Source organism: Eleutherodactylus coqui, chromosome 4 (genome assembly GCF_035609145.1).
Source record: "Eleutherodactylus coqui strain aEleCoq1 chromosome 4, aEleCoq1.hap1, whole genome shotgun sequence".
Classification (NCBI taxonomy): Eukaryota; Metazoa; Chordata; class Amphibia; order Anura; family Eleutherodactylidae; genus Eleutherodactylus; species Eleutherodactylus coqui.
In genome coordinates, this window is record NC_089840.1 from 288829958 (window position 1) to 288855146 (window position 25189).

Here is a 25189-nt window from a genome sequence, read left to right on the forward strand (position 1 = left end):
GGAGGGGGCCGCGCCTCAACCTGATTCCTAGGGAGTGCAATATATGCCCTCGTAGACCCAACAGTATGTGAGACAAGACTGCGCCACGACCAAGCGAACACAATACATCTCCCCGGAGACCGGTCTATATGTGAGGAGGGGGCCGCGCCTCAATACATCTCCTCGGATACCGGTCTATATGTAAGGAGGGGGCCGCGCCTCAATACATCTCCTCGGATACCGGTCTATATGTAAGGAGGGGGCCGCGCCTCAATACATCTCCCCGGAGACCGGTCTATATGTGAGGAGGGGGCCGCACCTCAATACATCTCCCCGGAGGCCGGTCTATATGTGAGGAGGGGGCCGCGCCTCACCCTGATTCCAGGGGAGTGCAATATATGCCCTCGTAGACCCAACAGTATGTGAGACAAGACTGCGCCACGACCAAGCGAACACAATACATCTCCCCGGAGACCGGTCTATATGTGAGGAGGGGGCCGCGCCTCAATACATCTCCCCGGAGGCCGGTCTATATGTGGGGAGGGGGCCGCGCCTCAATACATCTCCCCGGAGGCCGGTCTATATGTGAGTAGGGGGCCGCGCCTCAATACATCTCCCCGGAGGCCGGCCTATATGAGAGGAGGGGGCCGCGCCTCAATACATCTTCCCGGAGACCGGTCTATATGTGAGGAGGGGGCCGCGCCTCAATACATCTCCCTGGAGACCGGTCTATATGTGAGGAGGGGGACGCGCCTCAACCTGAATCCTAGGGAGTGCAATATATGCCCTCGTAGACCCAACAGTATGTGAGACAAGACTGCGCCACGACCAAGCGAACACAATACATCTCCCCGGAGACCGGTCTATATGTGAGGAGGGGGCCGCGCCTCTATACATCTCCCTGGAGACCGGTCTATATGTGAGGAGGGGGCCGCGCCTCAATACATCTCCCTGGAGACCGGTCTATATGTGAGGGGGGGCCGCGCCTCAATACATCTCCCCGGAGGCCGGTCTATATGTGAGGAGGGGGCCGCGCCTCAATACATCTCCCCGGAGGCCGGTCTATATGTGAGGAGGGGGCCGCGCCTCAATACATCTCCCCGGAGACCGGTCTATATGTGAGGAGGGGGCCGCGCCTCAATACATCTCCCCGGAGGCCGGTCTATATGTGAGGAGGGGGCCGCGCCTCTATACATCTCCCCGGAGACCGGTCTATATGTGAGGAGGGGGCCGCGCCTCTATACATCTCCCCGGAGACCGGTCTATATGTGAGGAGGGGGCCGCGCCTCAATACATCTCCCCGGAGACCGGTCTATATGTGGAGGGGGCCGCGCCTCAATACATCTCCCCGGAGACCGGTCTATATGTGAGGAGGGGGCCGCGCCTCAATACATCTCCCCGGAGGCCGGTCTATATGTGAGGAGGGGGCCGCGCCTCAACCTGATTCCTAGGGAGTGCAATATATGCCCTCGTAGACCCAACAGTATGTGAGACAAGACTGCGCCACGACCAAGCGAACACAATACATCTCCCCGGAGACCGGTCTATATGTGAGGAGGGGGCCGTGCCTCTATACATCTCCCTGGAGACCGGTCTATATGTGAGGAGGGGGCCGCGCCTCAATACATCTCCCCGGAGACCGGTCTATATGTGAAGAGGGGGCCGCGCCTCAATACATCTCCCCGGAGACCGGTCTATATGTGAGGAGGGGGCCGCGCCTCAATACATCTCCCTGGAGACCGGTCTATATGTGAGGAGGGGGCCGCGCCTCAACCTGATTCCTAGGGAGTGCAATATATGCCCTCGTAGACCCAATAGTATATGAGAAAAGACTGCGCCACGACCAAGCGAACACAATACATCTCCCCGGAGACCGGTCTATATGTGAGGAGGGGGCAGCGCCTCAACCTGATATCTAGAGAGTGCAATATATGCCCTCGGAGACCCAAGTGTAGATGAGGAAAAGGCCCCGCCACGACCATGGGAGTGCGATACATTCCCCAGAACTAGTATCGTATGTGAGGAGGGGGCCACACCTCAACCCAATCCTAGGAAGTAAGATATATCCCTCAGAGACCCAATCGTAGGCAAGAAAAAGGCAGCGTCATAACTATGGGAGCGCGGTCCATTCCCCAGGACTAGTATTGTATGTAAGCAGGGGGCCACACCTGAACCCGAGTCGCAGGGAACGCAATATAAACCCCCGGAGACCAGTCTGTATGCAAGTAAAAGGCGCTACCAGGAGAGCACAACACATACCGGGAGACCGGTCTCACCGTGAAAAGGAGACCACGCTTCGAACCGAGTCCTGGGAAGCGCAATACACTTCCCTGGAGACTGGTCTGTGAGAAGGAGGCTGCGCTACAAATCAGGCACCGCGATACATGCCCCGGAGACCAGTCTATATGTGAAGAGGGCGCCATGCCTCAACCAGATTCCCAGGCATCTCAAAATATCATCTACAGGGACCGGTCTGAATGTGAGGAAGAGGTCGTGCCATGATTCAGAATGGTACATGTCCCCGGAGACCAGTCTGTACCTGAGGAACGGCTGCACCTCGGCCCAAGTCCCAAGGAGTAATACATCCCCCAGAGACTAGTCTCTATGAGAGGAAAAGGCTGCGCCACAATCCGAGGCGCAAGGTGTGCGATACATTCCCCTTGAGACTTGTCTGTGTGTGAAGAGGAGGCCGTGCCACAATCCAGGGAACGCAATACACCCCCCTGGAGATTGGTCTGTATATAAGGAGTAGATCACAACACGACTCAAGTCCTAGTTTGTGCGTTACACCCCCCAGAGACCGGTCTGTATGTGAAGATGATGCCACACAGTGTTCCGAGGTTCAGGGAACGGGATACATGCCCTCAGAGACCGGTCTGTATGTGAAGAGGAGGCCACACAGTGATCCGAGGTTCAGGGAACGGGATACATGCCCTCAGAGACCGGTCTGTATGTGAAGAGGATGCCACACAGTGACCTGAGGTTCAGGGATTGGGATACATGCCCTCAGAGACCGGTCTGTATGTGAAGAGGATGCCACACAGTGATCCGAGGTTCAGGGAATGGGATACATGCCCTCAGAGACCGGTCTGTATGTGAAGATGATGCCACACAGTGATCCGAGGTTCAGGGAATGGGATACATGCCCCCAGAGACCGGTCTGTATGTGAAGATGATGCCACACAGTGATCCGAGGTTCAGGGAACGGGATACATGCCCTCAGAGACCGGTCTGTATGTGAAGAGGATGCCACACAGTGATCCGAGGTTCAGGGAACGGGATACATGCCCTCAGAGACCAGTCTGTATGTGAAGAGGATGCCACACAGTGATCCGAGGTTCAGGGAACGGGATAGATGCCCTCAGAGACCGGTCTGTATGTGAAGATGATGCCACACAGTGATCCGAGGTTCAGGGAACGGGATACATGCCCTCAGAGACCGGTCTGTATGTGAAGAGGATGCCACACAGTGATCCGAGGTTCAGGGAACGGGATACATGCCCTCAGAGACCGGTCTGTATGTAAAGAGGATGCCACACAGTGATCCGAGGTTCAGGGAACGGGATACATGCCCTCAGAGACCGGTCTGTATATAAGGAGGAGGCTATTCTGTAACACAGGGAATGTGAGACATCTCCCCGGAGACCGGTCTGTATGTGAAGAGGATGCCACACAGTGATCCGAGGTTCAGGGATTGGGATACATGCCCTCAGAGACCGGTCTGTATGTGAAGAGGATGCCACACAGTGATCCGAGGTTCAGGGATTGGGATACATGCCCTCAGAGACCGGTCTGTATGTGAAGAGGATGCCACACAGTGATCCGAGGTTCAGGGATTGGGATACATGCCCTCAGAGACCGGTCTGTGTGTGAAGAGGATGCCACACAGTGACCCGAGGTTCAGGGATTGGGATACATGCCCTCAGAGACCGGTCTGTATATAAGGAGGAGGCTATGCTGTAACACAGGGAATGTGACACATCTCCCCGGAGACCGGTCAGTACGTCAGGAGAAGGCTGTGCTGCGACCCAAGGCCCAGGGAGTGGGATATATCCCCTGGAGACCGGTCACTACATGAGGTGGCATGTCATTACCACACGGATATCCACAGTCAGTCCATGGGTCACCGGTCTGAGGCTAATCCGTCAGCCAATGCGATAAGCGCTCCACCTGTGGTCGGCCATATTTCCCTCCCCTATGGAGTGAGTGCAGGGGTTAAACGCTGAGCATGCGTCTCTCAGCAGGGAATGGGTTAATAGTGGAGGCGTCTCTTTCCCACTACATTCGCAGGATTAGTGAGGACACATGAAAGTTCATAAACCGAGCCGCCTGAATGGGTCAGCGGGACACCGAGCACAGCGAGCCGGGCTGCTTTCATGTAGTGCGGCCTCATCTGACTGCGGCGGCCATGTCTGCTGCAGACAACAAAGGATCAAACGAGTGCAGGAAGAAATGAGAAGCGGCTGCAGCGCCGCCCATCATGGCCAATACTAATAGGACCTCTATGGGCCGGCTGCACAGCACCCCTCACAGGACAATGTGAGCCTAGGAGGGGTGCGGGCCCCGGGCCTGCCAAGGCACAGACCGCAGTATTACACATGGAGGGTTCTCTCCTGTGTCACATCCAAAGCTGCAGCCACTATCCTGTTATTACATCCTGTCTCATACTCTAGTCACAGCCAAAGCTGGAGTCACAGTTATATCACTATATCCTGCCTTGTTCTGCAATTACATCCAGAGCTGCAGATCCTATTCAACCACTATATCCTCTTCTGTTATTATATCCTGTCTCACACTCCAGTCACATCCAGAGCTGCAGCCACTATTCTACTGTTGCATTATGTTTTATACATCAGTCACATCCAGAGCAGCAGTCACTATTCTATTGTTACATCCTGTCTTACACTCCAGTCACAGCCAAAGCTGGAGTCACAGTTCTATCTCTATATCCTGCCTTGTACTCTAATTACATCCAGAGCTGCAGCCACTGTTCTACTGTTGTATTATGTTTTATACTCCGTCATATCCAGAGCTGCAAAACACAATTCTGCTGCTACATCTTGTCTAATGCTCCAGTCGCATCCAGAGCTGCAGACACAGTTCTATCACTACATCCTGCCTTAGGCTGGACCCTTGGCATTGTTTTACACCACATGACGGTTTTATGTGGATTTTCAGCTGAATTGCTGCAGATTAGAAACCAGCAAAATCTGCATGTTTTACGCTGGATTGTTTGATCATTCTTTATACTCCTGTCACATCCAGAGCTGCAGGAACCCATCTATCATCACATCCTGCCTTCTCCGAGTCATTTTCAGGGCTACGGAGACAATTATATGATTAAATATTGTCTTATTCTCCAGTCACATCCAAAGCTGCAGTGATAATTCTATTGTTATATCACGTCTTACACTACACTCACACCCAGAGCTGCAGTGAGAATTCCATCATTACATCTTTTCTTATCCGTCAAACCTCCAGTCACATCCAGAACTGCTGCTACAATTCTATTATTTCATTGTGTCTTTTTCTCTAGTCACACCCAAAGCTGCTACGACAATTCTATAATTTCATTGTGTCTTATTCTCCAGTCACATCCAAAGCTGCTACGACAATTCTATCATTTCATTGTGTCTTTTTCTCTAGTCACATCCAAAGCTGCAGTAACAATTCCATCATTATATCTTGTCTTATTCTCTAATCACATCCTCCCTTATACTCCTGTCACATCCAGAGCTGCAATGATAATTCTGTCATTGCAGCTTGCTTTAACCTCCAATTACAATTTAAAGCTGCAGTGATAATTACATTATCATGTCTTATTCTCCAGTCACATCCAAAGCTGCAGCGATAATTCTACAATTATATCATGTCTTACATTACACTCACACCCAGAGCTGCAGTGAAAATTCTCTCATTATATCTTGTCTTATCCTCCAGTCACATCTAGGGCTGCAGTCACTAGTCTCTCATTACATCTGTCATATCCTCCCGTCACATCCAGAGCTGTAGTGACAATTTTATCATTACATTGTGTCTTCTGCTCCAATCACACCCAGAGCTGCAGAAATACTTTTCTTATATCTTGTCTTAACCTCCACTCACACCCAGAGCTGCAGTGCCAATGTTCCATCATGTCTCCACTCACACCCAAAGCTGCAGTGCCAATGTTCCGTCATGTCTCCACTCACACCCAGAGCTGCAGTGCCAATGTTCCATCATGTCTCCACTCACACCCAGAGCTGCACTGCCAATGTTCCATCATGTCTCCACTCACACCCAAAGCTGCAGTGCCAATGTTCCATCATGTCTCCACTCACACCCAGAGCTGCAGTGCCAATGTTCCATCATGTCTCCACTCACACCCAGAGCTGCACTGCCAATGTTCCATCATGTCTCCACTCACACCCAAAGCTGCAGTGCCAATGTTCCATCATGTCTCCACTCACACCCAGAGCTGCAGTGCCAATGTTCCATCATGTCTCCACTCACACCCAGAGCTGCACTGCCAATGTTCCATCATGTCTCCACTCACACCCAGAGCTGCAGTGCCAATGTTCCATCATGTCTCCACTCACACCCAGAGCTGCAGTGCCAATGTTCCATCATGTCTCCACTCACACCCAGAGCTGCAGTGATACAATGTTGCGTCTGGCAAGGTGTTGGCCCTCTCACGCTGCACACGTGGCGCCATTCGCCCCGTATATATAAACACTCGCCGCCCCTCCCCCGCCACAGCGGGATTCAATCACAAAAACTATATTAAAGAGAGATTTTTCTTCCGGACTCGCAGGAAACTTTCCCCGCCGGACGGAGGATTTATAAGACCGCGAGGAAATATCCGCCCGGAATATTCTCTTTACTGCTGTATAAAACCTCCTGGCGTGTCCTGCGGGGGCGGAGCTTACCGGATGCCCTCCAGATGACGGCGCCCGCTGCGGATGGTCCGCCGTAACCGCATGTGGATCGCCGCAGCTGCACCCGCTATAATCTAGTTATGGCGAATCCCCTGCCACGTGTGCGGCGCCCTCGTGGCGGAGCCGTCCGGTTCTTCTGATCGCTGCTGGACGTTTCTCTGGATCGGTTATAGGGGAAAAACGGCGGATTCGCTGTGCAGTTTGCATTTCCTAAAACAAACATTGGCGCGGGCGTAAGAATGCGAATCAAGACGTTATTAAGCGACATCAGCAGCCGCCGCTACCTGCTGGGTGACGCTGCAAGCCCAGGTGCAGCCCGCACCGAGCGGGGGTCCGCAGCCCACCTTGTTTTGTGCCCCTTCACCTATACCATGGTGCCCGTCGGCCACCCAGACGAGAGCCGCCATCTGATTGGACGGAGTAGAGGAGAATAAGATGTACAGTATGGCAGCCGCTCACCTGGCGTTAACCCCGTGAAGTTCACTTCTGACGGCGTCCGCTTCTTCATTCCTGGGAAGGGACAGAAAATGGGAGATGATGGCGGTTGTACGCAGCGCGGGCAGTAACTGTAATACGGGTAACGTACCGCTCGCTCTGCAGCCGCCGCACCGCGGTGAAGTACGGGACCGGAGGGGCCCCCGGGGACGGTGCCCAACTGTACACTGCACCTGGGGGGTAAACAAAACACACTGTGCTACATGTTATACGCAAGGTACTGCTTACTGTCTCCAAAATGTACCCACACTGTACCTGTATATACACTGTGTCTATACTGTATTCATAATGTACCAAAACGTACTTGTATATACATTGTATTAATACTGTCTCCACAATGTATCCACACTGTACCTATATATATACACTGCTTCTATACTCTCTCCATAATGTACCCACACTCTACCTATGTATATACACTGTATTTATACTATCTCCATAAGGTTCCAACACTGTAGCCATGTATATACAGTGTATCTATACTGTACCTTAGAATATGCACTGTACTGTATACTGCCGCTCTAAAGTATCCACAATGTACCATACTGTACCTGTGTAAATACACTGTACCTATATTGTCTCCATAATGTACCCACACTGTACCCATATATATACTATATCTATACTGTGTCCATGATGTATCCCTACTGAACCCGTGTATATACACTGTATACTGTCTACATTATGTACCATATCCACAATGTATTTCAGTAGATACAATGCAACTATACTGTATATAATGTACCCATACTGCCACCATAATGTACCCATACTGCTGCTATGAAGTATATACACTGTACCATACTGCTATTATAAAGTATCCACGTTGTACCTAAATATATACATGCCATCTATACTGTACCTGAGTATATACATTGTATCTATACTGTCTCCATAATGTACCCATATTGACACTATAAAGTATCCGCAATGTATCTGAATGTTCACACTGCATCTACAGTATACTTCCACCATACAGTAAACACACTGTACCTGAGTATACAGTATATACTGTACCTACACTACTTCCAAAATATATCTAAACTGGCAGTATAACTTACCCAAACTGAAATCTGAGTATATGTGCTGTATCTATACTGACTCCATTATATACATATACTGCTGCTAGAAAGTATCCGCAACGTACCTGAGTATACCCACTGAATCTATACTGCCACCATGAAGTATCCATATTGTACCTAAGTATATACACTCTATCTATAGTGTACCTGAGTATATACATTGTATGTATACTGTTTGCGCAATTTACCTATATTGCCGCTATAAAGTATCTGCACTGTATCTGATAATCTACATTGTATCTATTCTGCCGCTACAAAGTACCACCATTGTAACTGTACTGCTGCGACAAAGTAACCAGACTGTACCCACGTATATACACTATCTATACTGTCCCTGAGTGCGGACTGATGTAACACCACTGAGGCCGCTTTCACTCGGCTGAGAAAATCGCGTGAGATTTGTGTGGTACGAGATGCATAAATCTCGCACTTATATGTACCCCATTCTTTTGAACGAGGTCATATAGTGGAGCGACGTGTGGCGGCATGTTCTGTCTGGGCCTTCCCTCGGAATACTTCGCCTATTGTTTTCAATGGGGCGGCCAAAAACGTTGCACAGCGTGGCAGGGGCCCGCGGGTCAATGCCATGCAATGTATCTACTATCAATCTATACTGTCCCCACAAAGTGACTATACCATCCGCACTGCACCTATACAATCTCCATGATGGATCCTCACTGTGTCTATATATACCGATCGTTCAGTCGTCCTCATTCACTTTGGGCGGCTTCACGCGGACGTAGTTACGCACGTGAAATTTGCACGCACAATACGAAGAGAATAGAGCCCGCTGATATCGAAGGGTTCATAAACATTTTCAGTTTCTACTTTGTGAGCATTGGCTAACTAAGGGTCCCCATAGAAGTCAATGCGAGGTGCGCAAATGTGCGTGCAATACGCAAGAGGATGTGTGAAGCGCTGCGCAATTCTGCGAAAAAAACTACAAATCCGGAACTTTAATGGGTAAACAGCTCTTCAAATTGGGGCGTAGCAGCGTCCTGTGCGCAAAAAGGACAGTAAAATACGCCAATACGTGCGCAAAAAGCTGCTCTATGGCGCAAATACACTGTGCTAAGGTGAACGCAATTACGCTTACGTCCGTATGAACAACCGAACGATTTCTCGTGTGAATGAGCCAACGATGGATCTACTGTATAAACAGGCTTCCCGCGCGAACGAGCCGACTCGGACATCATTTGCGCGTTGAAACGCTAATCGTTTGGTTAAACGGACCGCTTGGTTACGCTCGCCGGCCCGTACGGACACTGGCGGGGGCATTGGTGGCCACTGCTGGAAAACCGCTGGATACATTTAAACCACTGTCATTAGCGATTGTGTGTGAAGCGTTACATATGGGCGCCCACTATGTACCCTGTATGTAGGCGACCGCCATAATGTATCTACGGGAGAGCTGGAATATGGGAACAGCCCGTTCGGTCGGCGACTGGTCCCCCGGCTGTTATTAGCGATTGTGTGTGAAGCGTTACATATGGGCCGCCCGCTATGTACCCTGTATGTAGGCGACCGCCATAATGTATCTACAGGAGGGCTATATTAATGGAACAGCCCGTTCGGTCGGCGACTGGTCCCCCGGCTCTTCTCACCGTGCAATTCCTGTCGGATGAGGTCCAGAACCCGACAAAAGACACCTAGTTGTGGGGTCAATGAATCCAGCACCCCAAAAACCAAATCGACTCTCTCCTTTGTTGGTGGCCGAAAAGAGACTGCGCCGCGCTCCTCCAACAGGCGGACAAGGTACTGATTGGCTGCGGGCAGAGAGGAGGAGGCAGTGTTATACACACGTGTATGTATAATCTGTGTCACCTGGGGCCCTGTTACGAAGAATGATTATCATTCAGTGTAAAGGCACACCCCGACTGAATGATGAATGAGAATTCATTCACTTCTCATGCTGCATGCAGAAAACTGAATGATGGATCGGCCGTGTAAACAGGTAGTTGTTCACTTATGAACTACTGCCTGTTTACGGTGAATGTAGGCGGGGGCCGGGATGATCCCCGACAGCTTCACCTCCATTCACTAGCGATGATCGTTACTGTGTAGAAGCAGAGGAATGATTGTGGCTGGCAGGACCTGTAGGGTATCTGCGCCCGACAAGCCGGTCGCCCGTATAAGTGCGCACACATGAGCAGATGAGCGCGGACACAAGATCTGTACCCGACAACTGCTGGGCTGTCACACGGGCCGAATATTCCCGTGATACGTAATTAAAGGCGTATAACATTCTGCCCCGAGATCCGTATGTACACGCGGGTCATGGAGCAGAGATCCGCGGCTGCAGGTTACACTGTGTCTTCAGGTGCGTTATTTCGGGAATATTCCGCACGTGTGAAAGCGCAAGGAAGGCTCCACCTGCAGGACGCTGCGCAGAACACGTGTAATACACACCTGTCCATATGACAAACGTGTATAACATGAGCTCCGAGGGGCCGGGGACCGTACAGAGCGCATTACACACAGCACTGCTCCTACCTGGAGACTTAGAGTCAATGATATCCTGCGCCAGGGCGCCGCTCTTCTCCACAGCGGACATGTCACAATGGTACCGGCACCTGTCAGCAGACAACAGAGTATAATAGTGTAATAATAACTGAGTCACATGACTGCTCACATTACAGGTGGCGTTACGTGTGCCAACCAGTCAGACTGCGCCAGTCAGCAGTAAGTGCAGCACCAACCTATACTGCACCTACGCACCCCTCTGTACCCCCAGAACACTCCACTGTATCCCCCTCTCTCTCCCTCTGCCCACCCCTCTGCACCCCCCTCTCTTCTCTGCATACCCCTCTGTACCCCCCTCTCTTTCCCTAAGCACAACCCTCTGTATCCCCCTCTCTCTCCCTCTGCATACCCCTCTGTAACCCTCTCTCTCTCCTCTGCATACCCCTCTGTACCACCCTCTCTCTCCCTAAGCACAACCCTCTGTATCCCCTTCTCTCTCTTCAGTACCCCTCTATCAACCTGTACACACCCCTCTGTACAGTACACTGTGCCCACTCTCGCCTCTATATACCCCTCCCTCCTCTGTACACCCCACTGCCCCCCCCACCTGTCCCCCCAACTCTACACCCCACATTCTCTTCTACACCTCCCTCTTCTCACTCTCTCCTCTGAAATCCACTTCTGTATTTCTCTCTCCGCTTTACCTCCTGTATACACTCCTCGCTTTCTCCGCTCTACCCCCTGTATACACCCCTCTCTCTATCTCCCCCCTCTACCCCTTATATATGCCCACCCCTCTCTCAATTCTTCCACTATATACACCCCTCGCTCCACCACTAGTATACACCCCTTTCTCATCTCTACCCCCTGTATACAACCATCTCTCTCTTTTCCTCTGCTCGCTTTCTCTGCTCTACCCCCTCTATACACCCCAATCTCTATCTCCCCCCCCCCTCTACCCCTTATATACGCCCCTCCCTCTTTCAATTCTACTCCATATAAACACCTGTCTCTCATCTCTAGCCCCTGTATACACCAATCTCTCTCCTCTCTACCCCGTATATACACCCCTCTCTACCGCCTGTATACACCCCTCTCTCCTCTCGACCCCCTGTATACACCTCCCTTTCTTCTAATGCCTCTAAACACTTATTTCTCTCCGCTCTGCCCCTTGTATACACCTTCTCTGATCCCTATCCCCTGTATAGACCCCTTTCTCTTCTCTGTACGCCCTGTATACAGCCCCATCTCTCTTCTCTACCCCTGTATACACCCCTATCTCTTCTCTATATCCCTTCTCTCCCCTGCAAACACCCCTCTCTCTCCTCTTTACCACCTGTATACACCCCTCTATCCCCTGTACACCCTGTATAAGCTCCTCTTGTTCCTCTGTACACCCTGTATACGCCCCTCTCGTTCGTCTCTACCCCTTGTAGATATCCCCCTCTGTCCACCCCGTATCCACCCGTCTCTCCCCTGCAAACACCCGTCTCTTTCCTCTCTATCCACTGTTTACATCCCTCTCTCCTCTCTAACCCCCGTATACACTCCTCTCTCCTCCCTGTATACACCCCTCTCTCCTCTCAACCCCCTGTATACACCTCTCTCTCCTCTCTACCCCCTGTATACACCCCTCTCTCTTCTGTACACCCTGTATACGCCCCTCTCTACCCCCTGTAGACATCCCTCTCTCTACACCCCCTGTATCGACCCCTCTCTCTCCCCTGCAAACACCCCTCTCTATCCTCCCTACCCACTGTATACACCCCTCTCCCCTCTCTACCTCCTATGTACACCCATATCTCTCCTCTCTACTCCCTGTATACGCCTATCTTTCTCCTCTCCACCACCTGTATACACCCTTCTCTCATCTCTACCCCCTGTATGCACCCCTCTCTCCTCTGTACGCCCTGTATTCACCCCTCTCTCCCCTCTGTACGCCCAGTATACAGTCTTCTCTCTCCACCTTCTGTATACTCCTTTCTACCACCTGTATACAGCCCTCTCATCTCTACCCCTGTATACACCTCTCTCTCCTCTCTACCCCTGTATCCACCCGTCTCTCTCCTCTCTAAATCCTCTATCCACCTCTCTATCTCCACCCCCCCCCTATCCACCCCTCCCTCTCCTCTCTACTCCCTGTATATACCCCTCTCGTTCCTGTCTACCCTATGTAGACATGCCTCTCTCTCCACCACCTGTATCCACCCCTCTCTCCTCTGCAAACACCCCTCCCTCTCCTATATATCCCCTGTATACACCCCTCGCTCCTCTCTACCTCCTATATTTACCCCTCTCCCTCCTCTCTACCCCCCCCCCCGTATATGCCTGTCTTTCTCCTCTCTACCGTCTGTATACACACGCCTCTCCTCTTTACCCCCGTATACACCCCTCTCTCTCCTCTGTACGCCCAGTATGCACCCCTCCCCCCCCTGCAAACACCCCTCTCTGCTCTTTACTTTCTGTATACACCCCTCTCTCCCCTCTGTATGCCCTATATACACACTTCTCTATCCACCTTCTGTATACACCCCTCTCTCACCACCTTCTGTATACTCCTTTCTACCCCTGTATACAACCATTTCTCCTCTCTACCCTTGTATACACCCTATGTCTCCTCTCTACCCCTGTATAGACCCCTCTCTCTCCTCTCTACCCCTGTATACACCCCTCTCTCTCCTTTACAACTGTATACCCCCTATCTCTCCTCCCCCTGTATAAAGCCTTCTCTCCCCTCTCTACCCCCTGTATACACTCCTCTCTCTCCTCCCACCCCCTGTATACACCCCTCTCTCTCCTTCCTCCCCCTGCATACACCCTCTCTCTCCTCTCTACTGCCTATATACACCCTCTCTCCTCTCTACCCCTTTTATACACCCCTCTCTCTCCTTCTTCCCGTTTACACCCCTCTCTACCCCCTGTATACACCCCTCTATCTTCCCTTTCCCCTATATACACCCCTCTCTCTCTCTTCTCTCTACCGCTTGTATACACCCCGCTCTCTCCTCTGTACGGCTTGTATACACCCCTCTCTCTCCTCTGTATGCCCTGTATACGCCCCTCTCTCTCCTCTGTATGCCCTGTATACGCCCCTCTCTCTCTTCTCTCTACCCCCTGTATACATCCCACTCCCCCCTATACATCCCTCTCCATTCTCTCTACCCCCTGTATACACCCCTCTCTCTCCTCTCTACCCCCTGTATACACCCCTCTCTCTCCTCTCTACCCCCTGTATACACCCCTCTCTACCCCCTGTATATACCCCACTCTCCTCCCTCCCCCTGTATACACCCCTCTCTCTCCTCTACCCCCTGTATATACCCCTCTCTCTCCACTCTACCCCCTGTATACACCCCTCTCTCCTCTCTACCCCCTGTATACACCCATCTCTCTCCTCTCTACCCCCTGTATACACCCCTCTCTCTCCTCTCTATCCCCTGTATACACCCCTCTCTCTCCTCTCTACCCCCTGTATACACCCCTCTCTCCTCTCTACCCCCTGTATACACCCCTCTCTCTCCTCTCTACCCCCTGTATACACCCCTCTCTCTCCTCTCTACCCCCTGTATATACCCCTCTCTCTCCTCTCTACCCCCTGTATACACCCCTCTTTCTCCTCTACCCCCTGTATATACCCCTTTCTCTCCTCTTTACCCCCTGTATACACCCCTCTCTCTCCTCTCTACCCCCTGTATATACCCCTCTCTCTCCTCTCTACCCCCTGTATATACCCCTCTCTCTTCTCTCTACCCCCTGTATACACCCCTCTCTCTCCCCTCTACTCCCTGTATACACCCCTCTCTCTCCTCTCTACCCCCTGTATATACCCCACTCTCTCCTCCGTCCCCCCTGTATATACCCCACTCTCTCCTCCCTCCCCCTGTATACACCCCTCTCTCTCCTCCCTACCCCCTGTATACACCCCACTCTCTCCTCCCTCCCCCTGTATACACCCTTCTCTCTCCTCTCTACCCCCTGTATACACCCCTCTCTCCTCTCTACCCCCTGTATACACCCCTCTCTCTCCTCTCTACCCCCTGTATATACCTCACTCTCTCCTCCCTCCCCCTGTATATACCCCACTCTCTCCTCCCTCCCCCTGTATACACCCCTCTCTCTCCTCTCTACCCCCTGTATATACCTCACTCTCTCCTCCCTCCCCCTGTATATACCCCACTCTCTCCTCCTTCCCCCTGTATACACCCCTCTCTCTCCTCTCTACCCCCTGTATACACCCCTCTCTCTCCTCTCTACCCCCTGTATATACCTCACTCTCTCCTCCCTCCCCCTGTATATACCCCACTCTCTCCTCCCTCCCCCTGTATACACCCCTCTCTCTCCTCTCTACCCCCTGTATACACCCCTCTCTCTCCTCTCTACCCCCTGTATACACCCCTCTCTCTCCTCTCTACCCCCTGTATACACCCCTCTCTCTCCTCTCTACCCCCTGTATACACCCCTCTCTCTCCTCTCTACCCCCTGTATACACCCCTCTCTCTCCTCTCTACCCCCTGTATACACCCCTCTCTCTCCTCTCTACCCCCTGTATATACCCCACTCTCTCCTCCCTCCCCCTGTATACACCCCTCTCTCTCCTCTCTACCCCCTGTATATACCTCACTCTCTCCTCCCTCCCCCTGTATATACCCCACTCTCTCCTCCTTCCCCCTGTATACACCCCTCTCTCTCCTCTCTACCCCCTGTATATACCTCACTCTCTCCTCCCTCCCCCTGTATATACCCCACTCTCTCCTCCCTCCCCCTGTATACACCCCTCTCTCTCCTCTCTACCCCCTGTATACACCCCTCTCTCTCCTCTCTACCCCCTGTATACACCCCTCTCTCTCCTCTCTACCCCCTGTATACACCCCTCTCTCTCCTCTCTACCCCCTGTATACACCCCTCTCTCTCCTCTCTACCCCCTGTATACACCCCTCTCTCTCCTCTCTACCCCCTGTATATACCCCACTCTCTCCTCCCTCCCCCTGTATACACCCCTCTCTCTCCTCTACCCCCTGTATATACCCCTCTCTACCCCCTGTATACACCCCTCTCTCTCCTCTCTACCCCCTGTATACACCCCTCTCTCTCCTCTCTACCCCCTGTATACACCCCTCTCTCTCCTCTCTACCCCCTGTATATACCCTACTCTCTCCTCCCTCCCCCTGTATACACCCCTCTCTCTCCTCTACCCCCTGTATATACCCCTCTCTACCCCCTGTATACACCCCTCTCTCTCCTCTCTACCCCCTGTATATACCCCTCTCTCTCCTCTCTACCCCCTGTATACACCCCTCTCTACCCCCTGTATACACCCCTCTCTCTCCTCTCTCCCCTCTTTGTGGCCCCCGACCTCTTTTCTTACGGACTCTGAGCGTCACCTGCGTGTTTACGTTCCGTCACTATGGTAACTGGGCGTGGTCATTCTTGGCTCCGCCCGCGCCTGAAGACGGCAGCGAGGAGCAATGGGAAAAGTCCGACCTCTGACCGACCCATATGTATGCAAGACGCCGGTGCCCCCGGCTGATAGTGCGCGTCCATGGAGAAGACCCTAAAACATAATGCCGGCCTGGACCGGGAATATGCCCCCTCATATACAGGTTATAGGTATTATATAGTGTGATATACTCCTTATCTGCAGGTATTATATAGGGTGATATGCTCCTTATAGGCAGGTATGATATAGGGTGATGTGCTCCTTATAGGCAGGTATTACATAGGGGGATGTGCTCCTTATCTGCAGGTATTATATAGGGTGATATGCTCCTTATATGCAGGTATTATATAGGATGATATACTCCTTATAGGCAGGTATGATATGGGGTGATATGCTCCTTTATAGGCAGGTATTATATGGGGTGATATACGCCTTATAGGCAGGTATTATATGGGGTGATATGCTCCTTATAGGCAGGTATGATATAGGGTGATGTGCTCTGTATATGCAGGTATGATATAGGGTGATGTGCTCCTTATAGGCAGGTATGATATAGGGTGATGTGCTCCTTATAGGCAGGTATGATATAGGGTGATGTGCTCCTTTATAGGCAGGTATGATATAGGGTGATGTGCTCCGTATAGGCAGGTATGATATAAGGTGATGTGCTCCTTATAGGCAGGTATGATATAAGGTGATGTGCTCCTTATAGGCAGGTATGATATAGGGTGATGTGCTCCGTATATGCAGGTATGATATAGGGTGATGTGCTCCTTTATAGGCAGGTATGATATAGGGTGATGTGCTCCGTATATGCAGGTATGATATAGGGTGATGTGCTCCTTATAGGCAGGTATGATATAGGGGGATGTGCTCCTTTATAGGCAGGTATGATATAGGGTGATGTGCTCCGTATAGGCAGGTATGATATAGGGTGATGTGCTCTGTATATGCAGGTATGATATAGGGTGATGTGCTCCTTTATAGGCAGGTATGATATAGGGTGATGTGCTCCTTTATAGGCAGGTATGATATAGGGTGATGTGCTCCGTATAGGCAGGTATGATATAGGGTGATGTGCTCCGTATAGGCAGGTATGATATAGGGTGATGTGCTCCGTATAGGCAGGTATGATATAGGGTGATGTGCTCCGTATAGGCAGGTATGATATAGGGTGATGTGCTCCATATAGGCAGGTATGATATAAGGTGATGTGCTCCGTATAGGCAAGTATGATATAGGGTGATGTGCTCCTTTATAGGCAGGTATGATATAGGGTGATGTGCTCCGTATAGGCAGGTATGATATAGGGTGATGTGCTCCTTATAGGCAGGTATTATATAGGGTGATGTGCTCCGTATAGGCAGGTATGATATAGGGTGATGTGCTCCTTATAGGCAGGTATGATATAGGGTGATGTGCTCCTTATAGGCAGGTATGATATAGGGTGATGTGCTCCTTATAGGCAGGTATGATATAGGGTGATGTGCTCCTTATAGGCAGGTATGATATAGGGTGATGTGCTCCTTATAGGCAGGTATGATATAGGGTGATGTGCTCCTTATAGGCAGGTATGATATAGGGTGATGTGCTCCTTATAGGCAGGTATGATATAGGGTGATGTGCTCCTTATAGGCAGGTATGATATTGGAATGTAGACTTTCTTATATACAGGTATTGTATAGGGTGATATACCCCTTGTGTACGGGTATTATATAAGGTGATATACCCCTTGTATATCGGTATTCTATCTGACGCTAGACCCCTTTATATACCGGTGTTATTTTAGGGGATCTACTGCCTTATACAGGTATTATATAGCGTAATATTCCCCCTTCTATAAGGTGCTGTGTATTCATAATGACGCCTCCCCCTTATATACAGGTAATCTACCCAAGGGTCCCACGCTGCAGAAACCTCACCTATTGATGGCGACCAATGAACGGAAGATTTTGTCCATGAAAGGTCTGTGCTAGCTGATGGTTGTCCGTCCTGAGTGGGCGGGTCTGTGATGTGGGGGCTCACCGCAGCCTGGGACCTACCTCTAGGGTGGTCTCACAGAAATATAGGGAATGTGTAGGAAGGATGTATACAGGAATATATGGGAAGGATTGATAGTGTTGTATGATAATAATCACCTTTATTTATACCGGTAGCGCGCACGCATATTACATGGTGCGTTATATCTCTTGTAGTATTATACAATATAGTCTGTGTAGTGTAATATAATCTCTGCAGTGTAATATAATGTGTAGCGTTATAATCTGTGTAGTATAATCCTGCGCTCTCCCATCTCCAGGTATTGGGATGCATTTGCTTCATGGATTCTGTTTAGTGCTATATTATATAATCTGTGTAGCGTAATATAATGTGTAGTGTTATATAATCTGTGTAGTATAATCCTGCGCGGTCCTACCAGGTATTTGGACATATTTGCTTCCAGTTTTTTTTACGTAGTATAATGTAATGTGTAGTGTTATATAATATAATGTACAGCGTTATAATCTGTGTAGTGTAATATAATGTGTAGCGTTATAATCTGTGTAGTGTTATTTAATGTACACCGTTATAATCTTTAGTGTGATCCTGCGCTCTCCAGGTATTTGGACGTCTTTGCTTCCAGGATTCTGTGTAGTGTAATATAATTTATAGTGTTATATAACCTCTGTAGCGTTATAATCTGTAGCGTTATAATCTGTGTAGTATAATAATATATGTAGCGTTCTAATCTGTGTATTATAATCCTGCGCTCTCCAGGTATTTGGACATCTTTGCTTCCAGGATTCTGTGTAGTGTAATATAATTTATAGTGTTATAACCTCTGTAGTGTTATAATCTGTGTAGTATAATAATATGTGTAGTGTTATAATCTGTGTATTATAATCCTGCGCTCTCCAGGTATTTGGACGTCTTTGCTTCCAGGATTCTGTGTAGTGTAATATAATCTGTAGTGTTATAATCTGTAGTGTTATAATCTGTGTAGTATAATAATATGTGTAGCGTTATAATCTGTGTATTATAATCCTGCGCTCTCCAGGTATTTGGACGTCTTTGCTTCCAGGATTCTGTGTAGTGTAATATAATTTATAGTGTTATATAACCTCTGTAGCGTTATAATCTGTGTAGTATAATATAATGTGTAGCGTAATATGTGTAGCGTTATAATCTGTGTCGTATAATCCTGCGCTCTCCAGGTATTTGGACGTCTCTGCTTCCAGGATCCTCTCATCCCAATCACAGCCGGTCTTTGCTGAGTGGCAGGTGAGGAGACGGCCAGCTTGTTCTGCGGGCAGCCAATGGCAGCGCGCTGCTCAGGACAGGGGGAAGCCAATCCCGGACGGCCTCTTATGATGTTCCTGGAGGAGCAGGAAGTGGGATGCAGATCTCGCTCAGGAGTCACCTTAGCATCATGGCTGCTGCTGCTGATTGATTGCATGGCGATGTGTCAGGAGGAGCAGCTGCAGCTCCCCGTGCCCAACCTGCAGGAGGATGCCCAGACCCCCACGGGCATAGCGATGGTCAGCGAGAGACCTGCCTGCACACATCAGGGTGAGCTGGGGGCGTCGCACGTCATCTCCGCAAGACAAGGCTCACAATAGGCGCAGCCATGTTGGAAGAGGCAGCACAGAAGTGGCATCCCACCCATGTCCAGGTCACAGTGTTACAGGCTCGAGACCTCCATCCCAAGGGCAAGCATGGCACCAACGACACCTACACCATCATCCAGCTGGGCAAGGAGAAGTACTCCACCTCGGTGGTGGAGAAAAGCCTTAGCCCCATCTGGAAGGAAGAGGCATCCTTTGAGCTGCCAGGCCTGGTGGTCCAGGAGTGCCCAGAACAGTACCAGCTGCTGCTGACCGCCATGCACCGCTCCCTGGTGGGCCTCGACAAGTTCCTGGGACAGGTCTCCATCAACCTCAACAGCATCTTCCAGAATAAGGAGCGCAGGAAAACAGAGTAAGTCCCACTATGTGCCCTACCCCCTGCAGGACGGATGCCCGGGGGCACAGCCCATGCCAACTGGGTAATGTGTGGTGTTCAGGCATCAGGAATGTAGTCCACAGAGCAGAAAAACCAGCTCTACAGCGACTGCATTCCTGACCGGTCACCCATCACTGCCCATTAGCATAAGCTGTGGCCCCAGGGGCTGAGAGCAAGTGAGGGCCCTGGTCAGCCGCACACTGTATACTATATCCCCAGCATGTGTGCCTATGAGAGCTGCATCCCTCTCCGCGGGTCTGCGACGCCCGATGTCAGCCTACTGTACATGGCTATGTCCCTGTGATGGCTGTAGACCACCGTGGCGCCACTTATCTTTCAGAAACCTATGCCTGAGCGAATGAGCCGGTGACGTTATCAGCGGTTCGGCGCACTTCTCATTCAGTGTTTCACATTCCTGCGTGAAGCGCGGCACGAGGCGGCGCTGGTTTTTATGCCAACTGAAACGTCTCGTTCATCAGTTTTAAATGCAGGACAACGAATGAATGAATGAATGAATGAATAATCCTCATTCAGTTTCACTCGTTTGACCGATTTTTCTCAATGGTCGTTCTGTGTAAACGCAGCATCAGCGATGGCAGAGAAGTCATCGGACCCCCCCCCCCCCCCCCCTACAATGCATCCAGTGACTTCTACAAATATCGGAGCTGCAGAATGCCGTTCACTAGAAAACCCACTAGACCGGCTCGCTGACAGCTCCCTCACACTCCTCTGGCTCCCTGACAGCTGGTCGCCTGCCCCTCTCTCTTCTCTGGCTACCTGTCGACTCAGTCTCCAGCCTTGCACTCTCTTCTGGCTCTTTCATTGCTCAGTGTCCAGCCCTTCTCTCTCCTCTGTCTGCAGCGCCTTCTCTCTCTTCTGTCTGCAGCGCCTTCTCTCTCCTCTGTCTGCGGCGCCTTCTCTCTCCTCTGCCTGCGGCGCCTTCTCTCTCTCCTCTGCCTGCGGCGCCTTCTCTCTCTCCTCTGCCTGCGGCGCCTTCTCTCTCTCCTCTGCCTGCGGCGCCTTCTCTCTCTCCTCTGCCTGCGGCGCCTTCTCTCTCTCCTCTGCCTGCGGCGCCTTCTCTCTCTCCTCTGCCTGCGGCGCCTTCTCTCTCTCCTCTGCCTGCGGCGCCTTCTCTCTCTCCTCTGCCTGCGGCGCCTTCTCTCTCTCCTCTGCCTGCGGCGCCTTCTCTCTCTCCTCTGCCTGCGGCGCCTTCTCTCTCTCCTCTGCCTGCGGCGCCTTCTCTCTCTCCTCTGCCTGCGGCGCCTTCTCTCTCTCCTCTGCCTGCGGCGCCTTCTCTCTCTCCTCTGCCTGCGGCGCCTTCTCTCTCTCCTCTGCCTGCGGCGCCTTCTCTCTCTCCTCTGCCTGCGGCGCCTTCTCTCTCTCCTCTGCCTGCGGCGCCTTCTCTCTCCCCTCTGCCTGCGGCGCCTTCTCTCTCCCCTCTGCCTGCGGCGCCTTCTCTCTCCCCTCTGCCTGCGGCGCCTTCTCTCTCCCCTCTGCCTGCGGCGCCTTCTCTCTCCCCTCTGCCTGCGGCGCCTTCTCTCTCCCCTCTGCCTGCGGCGCCTTCTCTCTCCCCTCTGCCTGCGGCGCCTTCTCTCTCCTCCTTTCTTGATTTCCGCTCCCGCACTCTCCTATTCCTAATGGTCTTCTAAGCTGATTTATGTTCAAGTCCGTCTTGAACTTTGATTTGATCATAATTCTGCTTCGAAGAGCTTCAGAAGAGAGAGAGGAGCGAAAGGGGCTGGAGACATCGAGCCATCAGAGAGCCCAAGGGGAGAGATGAGCTGGAGACCAGTAAAAGAAAATTGCCCCAAAATCCTATAAAACTGCTGGTACTGGTAAGCAGATTGTCAGAGGTAGCGCATTCCAGAGAACTGGTGCAGCTTGAGACAAGTCTTGGAGACAGGAGTGGGAGGTTCACACTGCGGAGGAACTAAAGGCCTTCATAAACCTTAGAGATTAGTTGTCTGAACCGAGAGAAACAGCAAGATCTAAAGAAGAAGTAGAACCCACAAATGATCCTCTGAACGAGAGGTGAGAGGGGTAGGAGGAAAACCGGGAGAGAGCAGAACCCTGAAGGGCTATAAGGCCGAGGACATCGAGGAGGAGTTGGTGATCTAAGCCAGGGGTGGCAAATTAATTTTCACTGAGGGCCACATCAGCCTTATGGTTGTCTTCCAATTGTAATTGTATAGTAAGGTCTCGTTCACGACTTCTCGTACTTTTACGACTGAAATGCGCTTATGTCCATGTGAATGAGCCCTAATGGTCACCCCGCCCCCCATAGTGTCTGCAGTAGTAATAATGACCTCCATAGTTACCCCAATAGTAATAGTGATCCCCCCCAAGGAGCCCCAGTAGTAACTGTGCCTCCCACATTGTCCGCAGTAGTAATAATGCTCTCCCCTATAGTGTCCCCAGTACTAATAGTGACCCCATAGTGGCTGCAGTACTAAGTGTCTCCATGGTTGTCCCAGTAGTAATAGTGGCCACAGTAGCAAATCCCCCCCCCCCCCCTTAGTGGCCCCAGTAATAAGTTTCCCCTATATTGGTCCCAGTAGCAATAGTGGCCATGCATAGTAGTCCCGGGTACGCAACGGGAAAAAAAAGACATGCTGCCTCCGGGAAAAATGCACCGGCTAATGCCGGCTTTGCTGCGACAGATTGGCCGTCCCATGTGGACGAGATTTTTGACAAATCTCGTCCACATGGCCGTCCAATCCCGGGATTAGCGGCCGCAGGCGGATTTGCCGCAGCAAAATCCCACACGGAATTTCCGTGGCAAATCTGCCCTGTGTGAACCCAACCTAAGAGATGCAGAAGAATATAATGAGAGGAGATTGGAGTCCGGTTGGTCGTTGGAGGAGGGACGATACCAGAAAGACGAAACAGGACAGGGAGGTGACAAGTGACAGTCAGTCTCTGCTTGCTGGCAGTGAAGGGCAACATTCTAGTTTACATCTGGAGGTTAAAAAAAAACCTATGCAGACCTAAAGCTTCATCCAGCTGCAGGGTTGTTACAATGTGTCAGTGTGGACATTGAGAGCAGAACACATCAGCAGCACAAATGTCTCCTGTGCTGTTACAATGTATCAGTCGGCAGTCTAGGATTGTCCAGACTGATACATTGTAACGAACCCTCAGCTGTGTGAGTTTCCATTCTCTAACATATTTAGCCTGGAGAATTTTTCATTCCCCAATGATTAACCCCTCGGGGGTCTGGCTGCTGCCTGCTGGACGGTGTCTGAGAGCATCGCCTTTCGGACTTCGTTTTCTCGTCTGTCGGCGATCTGCGGACGGCGCTGTTCTATGTCTTTTTAGGCAAAACATCGCCGCCACTAGCCATTTTTTTTTTTTGCGCGCGTTTTTATGGCGATAGACATTGGAGTTTCTATTGTTAAAATCGCATCGCATGAAAATGGCGAGTTCGTGCGATACGATAAAAAGGAGGCTCCACAGGGAAACGTGGGAGACAAAAAAAAAAGCAAACCGCAGAAAGATCGGGCGCATGACATGAGTGAAAACATCGCAAATGGGAATGAAACCTTTGGAAATCATTGGTTTCATAATTCTGCGTTTTCACTCAATGTCGCATTGCTCAAAAATGCGTGATTTTATCGCCAGTGTGAGGGAGCCCTAAAGGACCAAGTACAGTAAATTCACAGCGTTTGTTTCTGGGCTTTAATCCTGGCCGATGGCAAAAATGTGGCGCGGGTTTAAAGCTACTGCAATCTAGTGGCAGCAGGTTAGGTCCTCGGCTGAGGGTCCTAAGGAGAAGGTGGAAGCGCCCTTTTTTCTTGCAGGCTACATGGCGCTGAATGAGTGTTATGTTTTGAGGAGAGAAAGTGGAAATGTCACTTCCACTATGTGACTCGGCGATCATGTGACCTCCGGGTGCCCCCTGGCACAGCAGAGCTGCGGGGTCCTACCAGACCCTAATCAGCTCTGTTACTGAATTCTGTCACTACAGGGGGCTGCAATACCTGTGGCTGTCCCGGCTACAGGGGAAAAGTGTGACATAAAAAAGATTTAAAGAAAAGGAAGAGTGATTGACCCCCAGGGGTCTTATATGACGACATGGAGAACATAGTGTTTCCCCCAAAATAAGACACTGTCTTATATTAACTTTTGCCCATAGGCACAGTGTCTTATTTTCAGGGGGGATGGGGCGCTTATACTCACTTGCTCCGCGGCGTCCCGATGCCTTGTGATGGTCTGCGGCGGCAAACTGCAGTCTCCTCTCCGCCTGACATCTCAGCTTCTTGCTGGTGACGAGCTTTGAATACTCCGCCTCCAGCAAAGCGAACGCTGTTATTGGCTCATCGAGCACCAGCCAATCACAGCTGGCGCTCAATGAGCCAATCGCAGCCACACAGTGAATGACATCACTGAATGGCTGTGATTGGCTCATATATAATACTAGCTGATATACCCGGCTTCGCCCGAGTTAATTTGGTACTGGTGTTTATCTGGTGTTCACACGGAAAATCTTATGAAGTCGTGGTTACTTTAGAGATACTGAGGAAAAACATATGTTCACCATTTTGCATAGTTCTCTGCGTTACCCAGAAAACACCACGTGGAGGTAACCATGCGACGTTTCCTTTATATAAAATGACATCAGGAAGTGAGAGAATTAGATTCCGTACATAAAATTTGGACACTAATTCTTTTGCGCTTAGAATTGAATAATCGAGTTGGGACCCATTAACTTTTCATATTTATGACACAATCAATGCTTGTGCCAAATTTCATGTTTCTATGACACCGGGAAGTGAGAGATTTAGATTATGTACGTAAAATTTGGACGCTAATTCTTTTGCGCATAGAATTGAATA

The 25189-nt window shown here is 50.8% G+C and overlaps 2 protein-coding genes across 3 annotated transcripts in view; one reads left to right on the forward strand and one right to left on the reverse strand.

The window, feature by feature from the left end:
* The window catches only part of LOC136626380 (plectin-like), a 181857-nt gene extending 165522 nt beyond the window's left edge, over nt 1-16335 (reverse strand). Inside the window, exons 1-5 of one of the 2 annotated variants that reach the window (XM_066601375.1) lie at nt 16290-16335; nt 10967-11046; nt 10078-10239; nt 7483-7564; nt 7356-7406 (exon numbers count right to left, since the gene is read on the reverse strand). In XM_066601375.1, the coding sequence (XP_066457472.1) occupies nt 7356-7406; nt 7483-7564; nt 10078-10239; nt 10967-11027 (356 nt within the window). In that variant the 5' untranslated portion in view covers nt 11028-11046; nt 16290-16335. The remainder of the gene's footprint in view (nt 1-7355; nt 7407-7482; nt 7565-10077; nt 10240-10966; nt 11047-16289) is intronic. The other variant, XM_066601376.1, reaches the window with a different exon arrangement.
* A 112-nt stretch (nt 16336-16447) lies between these two features.
* RAB11FIP2 (RAB11 family interacting protein 2) overlaps nt 16448-25189 on the forward strand; it is a 33832-nt gene continuing 25090 nt past the window's right edge. Inside the window, exons 1-3 of the mRNA XM_066601377.1 lie at nt 16448-16543; nt 18258-18338; nt 19568-20330. Of these exons, the coding sequence (XP_066457474.1) occupies nt 19981-20330 (350 nt within the window). The 5' untranslated portion in view covers nt 16448-16543; nt 18258-18338; nt 19568-19980. The remainder of the gene's footprint in view (nt 16544-18257; nt 18339-19567; nt 20331-25189) is intronic.